We start from the raw sequence: 5,902 nt of genomic DNA, 5'->3' as shown, positions 1-5,902 counted from the left end.
AGAGCGAGGAGTGATAATTCTAGCCACAGCTGACCGAGGATTTGCTGATCAGAGTCAAAACTGAGGAGTACAGGAATACTTTTTGTCTCTGCCAGGCCGTAAGCATGAGGCATGGCGAGAGAGTATGTTTTGCACCCTGTCCGTCCGTCCGTCCGTTTGCTTGATCGCAGCAAAACTGTGCACACACACTCCCTGGATGCCAATTCAGAACCTATGGCTCAAATTTTTCACATGGGCCTGTTATAGCGCCACCAGGAGGCCGATTTTTGCAAAAAAAAAAATATATTACTCCTACAAACATCACTCAAATCTGTATATCTTTAGTCAAGTGATCAAGACGGATCCGTCCGATTTTTCACATTCCAGCCTGATTGGCGAATTCCGAACATTGCTGGCCCACAGTAACCTACCTGACCTGGCGGAGACCTGTGCTCCGAGGAGCACTTTTTCTAGTTTCATTATGTTTTTTTTCTTCTTTCTGACAGTGGCTTCATCCAAAGCACACGGACAGAACGTATTTATTGACCTTGGAATTCTGGTGGTGTTCACAATTTAAGGCTTAGTGTTTTCACCTAGAGAAAGGTGTGTGGTCTCTGAGCTTATGTTGGAATGATTTGAAAATAATATATTCAGAGCTGAGCATGTTTATTTTCTGAATGAACATAAAGTGCAATGGATGATTTATTTATCCACATTTAAAGTTTTGTTATTGAAATAATTATGCATGGAAACAGGTGAACAGTGTTCATGGTTTGGGGAAATGTGTGTGTTTTGGGGGAAAAAACTGTGATAACTGGATAAATCATTTTAAGTAAGTAATGTATTTAAACTTTTTTCTTTCTCTCTCTAGGCACCATGCCATCGTGTCCTGCATGGGGAATGTCCACATTCCTGGGTGTATGTCTGGTCTCCTTGCTGCTCATATGGCCCTGCGAGTCAGGGAGGATCCTGGTGTTCCCTGTAGATGGGAGCCACTGGATCAACATAAAAGTAATGATTGAGGAACTCCATGCCAGAGGACACCGTATGGACGTGATAAGACCATCCACCAGCTGGTACATCAAAGATGATTCACCCCATTACAACACCATTGTCATCGAACAGAAACCTGATTTTGAGGACTTTTTTCAGGAGTTCTTGGATGTCCACATGAAAGTAAGCCATTACAGTTTGATACATAGTGAGAACGGTGGACAAGTAACTTGTTGGTTGGTTGGTTGATTGATTAATTGATTAGTTGATTGAGTCCTTGATTTCCTCACTGTCAGTCAAATAATCAAAAGGGGGTGACAAATAATCAAAACAATGTTCAGAAACCCATTCAGTCAGTCATTGATTAATTCACCCACCCACCCACACACTCAATCAATGAATGAAATCATGCAATGATGTATTTTTCATTTCTTTCTCAGGCGCAGCGGGAAAGCACCTCAGCGCTCACTTTCTTTAAACTCACCAAAGACTTTTTCTCCATGATCTCCGACGCCCACTATCTAACCTGTGAAATGGTCATTCAAATGCTTGAGGACAAAGACCTGGTCAAGAGCTTGCTGGACGCCCAGTATGACCTGGTACTGACAGACCCTGCCGTCGCAGGTGGAGTCATGCTGGCCAAGTATCTGAAACTCCCTCTGGTGCTCAATGTCCGCTGGATCCCCAGTGGAGATGGACAGTTTGCCATAGCTCCCTCTCCTCTCTCATACATCCCTGTGCCGGGATCCGGCCTCACGGACAAGATGAGCTTCACGCAGAGGGTCAAGAACATGCTGTTCCATGGCCTCATAGTCTTCCAGCAGAGGATCCTTGTGGGGCCTCACTACGATGCTATCTGTGACAAATATATCGAAGGCGGATGTGACATCATGACACTGCTTCAGGAGGCCGACATATGGCTGTTCAGGTCAGACTTTGTGTTCGACTTCCCTCGACCCACCATGCCAAACGTCATCTACATTGGGGGGTACCAGTGCAAGCCGAGCCAGCCACTGCCGACAGAGCTGGAGGAGTTTGTCCAGAGCGCCGGGGAGCACGGTGTGATCATCATGACTCTGGGAACATTGGTCAAGGCTTTACCGAGTGAGATCGCCGATGAAATCGCCAGCGTCTTCGCCAAAATGCCACAGAAGGTAACAGTTCTTTTGGCCTTTGTTTCCATTTTGATGCGAGCTTCAGTCAATGTTAATCAAATAAACCTCGATTCAATCAAGGTCAATACATTGGTAATTTAAAAAACACTAGCGTCCGGGATGTGGCTGCCATTCAGATCACATCCTGGTTATGGATAACTGTTCTTCCACTCACCAATACACTTATTTGGGTCCTCAATAATAAAAGCGATACACCAGCCAAGTGTGAAGTCAATCAGATCTCGAGATATGCGAAGGAGAGCATAAGCAGAGATTTTAGTTTATGATGAATTGAAATGAATTGTCTGAATTGTCTGAATTGTCTGAATAATCAAAAACTATTCTGCAGTCTAAATAAATTTTTCTTAATTTCATTGTCAGGTAATATGGAGGCACATCGGTGAACGTCCTTCTACTTTGGGTAACAACACCTTGATAGTGGAATGGATGCCCCAGAGGGACCTGCTCGGTCACTCCCAGATCAAGGCCTTTGTCGCTCACGGAGGAACCAACGGAGTCCAGGAGGCCATTTACCACGGAGTGCCCGTTCTCGGCATACCCCTGTTCTTTGACCAGTATGACAACCTGCTGCGTCTGCAGGAAAGAGGAGCTGCAAAGATAATAGAGCTCGCCAACGTCAATGGGCACACGTTTGAGCAGGGTCTAAACGAGGTGCTCCACCAGGACACCTACAGGAAGAACATGCAGAGACTCTCCCGTCTGCACAGGGATCAACCCATCACACCATTGGACCACGCCATCTTCTGGGTGGAGTATGTGATGCGTCACAAAGGAGCGGCTCACCTGCGTACTGAGGCCTACAAGATGCCGTGGTACGCGTACTACTCTGTGGATGTATTTTTGGTTCTGCTGACTGCTATAGATCTCCTCATATTTACTACTGTGATCGTGGTCAGGTTCCTGTGCTGCAGAGGAAGGAGAAAGATCAAGGATAAGCAACAATAACCAATAACAATAGAAAGTTGACTTTGTCCACACACATGATACAGTGAACAGTAACATACAGAAAAATTACCTCAGATATTACATCACTCAATGAATCACAAATCCTACGAGCCAATCAGGCATCAGCTTACTTTTTCATGTGGAGTATTATTAACATGGACAAAAATGTCTCTAGTTTGGCATCAGAGTCATCCTGGCAGCACTGACGGGAGTTTCGGCACCTGGAAGAATCACTGCAACAGTGTCAAACTCTGTGGGCCTTGAATTGGATATAGTATGATCTCTGTGGACCTCTTGGGTTTCATATTGGTTTTCGTTTCTGGACATTTGTTCCTCCATGTGTCACACTTTCTAAATCTTCCACTTTGTAGTTACATGACAGATTTAAGCTTCTCCAGCTATTCATAGTATGTTTTTCAGTTTAGATGAATGGATTCGGGATCCATTGTTCTAAGCCAAGGCATAAGATTGTTCAACATATTCTGCCTAATCAGTTGAAACAGAACCTGAATGTGTTATCAATAATTTGTGAAGGAGCAGCTTGGTAATGGTTGAGAGCTTCACTTTTATAAAGGCTAAATGTGAATTAATAGCAGCATATTTATAATTTCCTTATTTAATATGAATTGCCCCTGGGATAGGTGTTAAAATCAGTCCAGTTTTCTCAGCTCGCTGTATCTCTGCAAGACATCACTCTGTAAGCCATATCTTCAAAACGGGTGGGTCAAATTGCACAACCAATATGTCAATTTGTAGCTATGTTTCCCTGCTCTCATATGACATGAAAAAACTAAAATTAAAACATGTCCAATGGCTGTGTGTTTGTGGTGGTGGGTCACATATTAACCATTTCACTGTATGTTTTGTAATGGACTCATACCGCCCCAAGAAATGTCAGTCCGGTGCGTATACAAAAGATGAACCAAATGGGATTATGGAATTAAGACAAACAAGCTGTAATTTACATCAGCAAATTGCCGGTAAGTACATGCTGGTACTTTGGCTACTTAGCAGCCAAATCTTAACAAAACAAAAATCTATAATTATTTAGATATACAATGTTTTGTTGGTTTTCCCCTCCAAATAAGCCTCCTGATATCCGTGTGTGTGCGCTCGCGCGCGCGTGTGTGTGTGTGTGTGTGTGTGTGTGTGTGTGTGTGCGTGATTGTGCTACAACAACTGTAATAACTGGGTCAAACCTTTTATGAACATGTCTTGAACTGGTAAACAACGACAAGAATGCTCAGTGATAATAAAACATCACTACTGTATTTCCCCCTCTATTTTCTCTGTTTAGGCACCATGCCATCGTGTCCTGCATGGGGAATGTTATATTTTACGAATGTTTTACTTTATGTGTGTTCAGTTCACACACACCAACCACAACAAAAGCTATTGTACAAGGAAACTAACTTATATGCAGCGGCACGCACCTATAGATGCTGATGTTCAAATTCTACCTGTAAATCAAACACAAGGCACATGTTTATGGCAGCACAAGCTCACCGCTCTCGCCTGCTGTATAGGTGCAAAGCCCAACTGCTGTGGGCATATAAGCATGACCCCCTGTTTAGGTGTAGAAGGAAAACAGGAGGGGGCCTAGCATAGAGCCCTGGGGGACTCAACTAAAGTATATAGGGTTTAAGTGGTTATGGAGCATTTTAATACATCCTGTGCATAAGGGCCAATGCAGGAAATTACCAGTACATAATAAATGCACACAATATATGTGTATATTTTGTCCACGAAGCATTACAAACATCAGGTTGCCATATGGATGTCCACGCCACTCCCAGGTCAGCTACTGTATGTTGCAAATTAACATTCAACCCTCAGGAACACAATTACAGACTAAACAGCCACCTGCTGTTTCCCATGTAGTGTGAGCGAGCAATCTCAGGATCATGATTTCCATGTGACTATTTAGATACTGGTGAAACAGGTGTGGGAGAAAAAAAAAGTGTTTTACATTCAAGATGTTTATTTAAAATAAATACTTAGTTTGGACAAATTCTGAATTGTTGGATCATTCTTTCCATTTAATTTCCTATTTACTTTCTTTCCTAAAATGTGGAAGCATTATTTATTACATGAAACCAGCTTTCCTCTCTTCCAGCCCATTCTGAAGAATCTAATACCCCTTAATAATCAGGTCCAGAGGTCTTATGATGTAATCCAGATAAGAAGAAAAAACTCCCACGACAAAGCTAAGTACGGTGCCTAGAGAGCAACGAACTACACAGGTGACAGAGGGGTCATGGATAAGGTTACAAAACACCATAGTAGGAGATGAAAGAGCAAACGTTTGTGAATCATTATGTTTTTGTTGACACAGCAGAGGTTTTACATGACATGTGCCTTGTGTAAGCTCGTGATACTACTGATAAGAGACCCATTCAGGTTGACGGTCACGTTCAGACGGTCACAGGGAGACCGGCATTTGAACTCAAATGTAAGGAATTCTGCGCATACAGTTGTGACCACCTGAAGACTATAACCGGACATTTACAGAAAAGGTGAGTTCACTCTCAATGCATTGTAATATTCTTCGATTATAGATTCATTATTTAGCTCCTTTTTTTTAATACATATTGTGTACAATGAGGATATATTTAATACCGTTCTGGTTTGTTCAGTGATAAGGCAGAATCTTATGCAACCCAGGACAAGGTTAAAATGTCCAACTGAAATCGCTCCATTATAGTTTTTCCTCAGTGGCATAGACTCCCAGACCTCACCATTTTCTCAAATCCTTTTCCATGCTTAAAAAATGCACACCCACCGGTACAAACATCTATCTTCTGGGTCTC

General features: G+C 42.7%; 1 protein-coding gene across 1 annotated transcript; it reads left to right on the top strand.

Annotated features, from left to right (window-relative positions):
• Positions 1–855: 855 nt before the first annotated feature.
• LOC308090045 (UDP-glucuronosyltransferase 2C1-like) lies at positions 856–3,092 on the top strand (the record flags this gene model as incomplete). Its single annotated transcript, XM_080435078.1, has 3 exons — positions 856–1,155; positions 1,413–2,126; positions 2,508–3,092. The coding sequence occupies 3 exons, from the start codon at positions 856–858 to the stop codon at positions 3,090–3,092; spliced, it is 1,599 nt and encodes a 532-aa protein (XP_080291204.1).
• Positions 3,093–5,902: the final 2,810 nt, after the last annotated feature.

This window comes from Gymnoscopelus braueri (assembly GCF_963280865.1).
Source record: "Gymnoscopelus braueri genome assembly, chromosome: 8".
Taxonomy (NCBI): Eukaryota; Metazoa; Chordata; class Actinopteri; order Myctophiformes; family Myctophidae; genus Gymnoscopelus; species Gymnoscopelus braueri.
The sequence above is the reverse complement of the archived record's forward strand: the minus strand, read 5'-3'. Positions and strand labels throughout refer to the sequence as shown.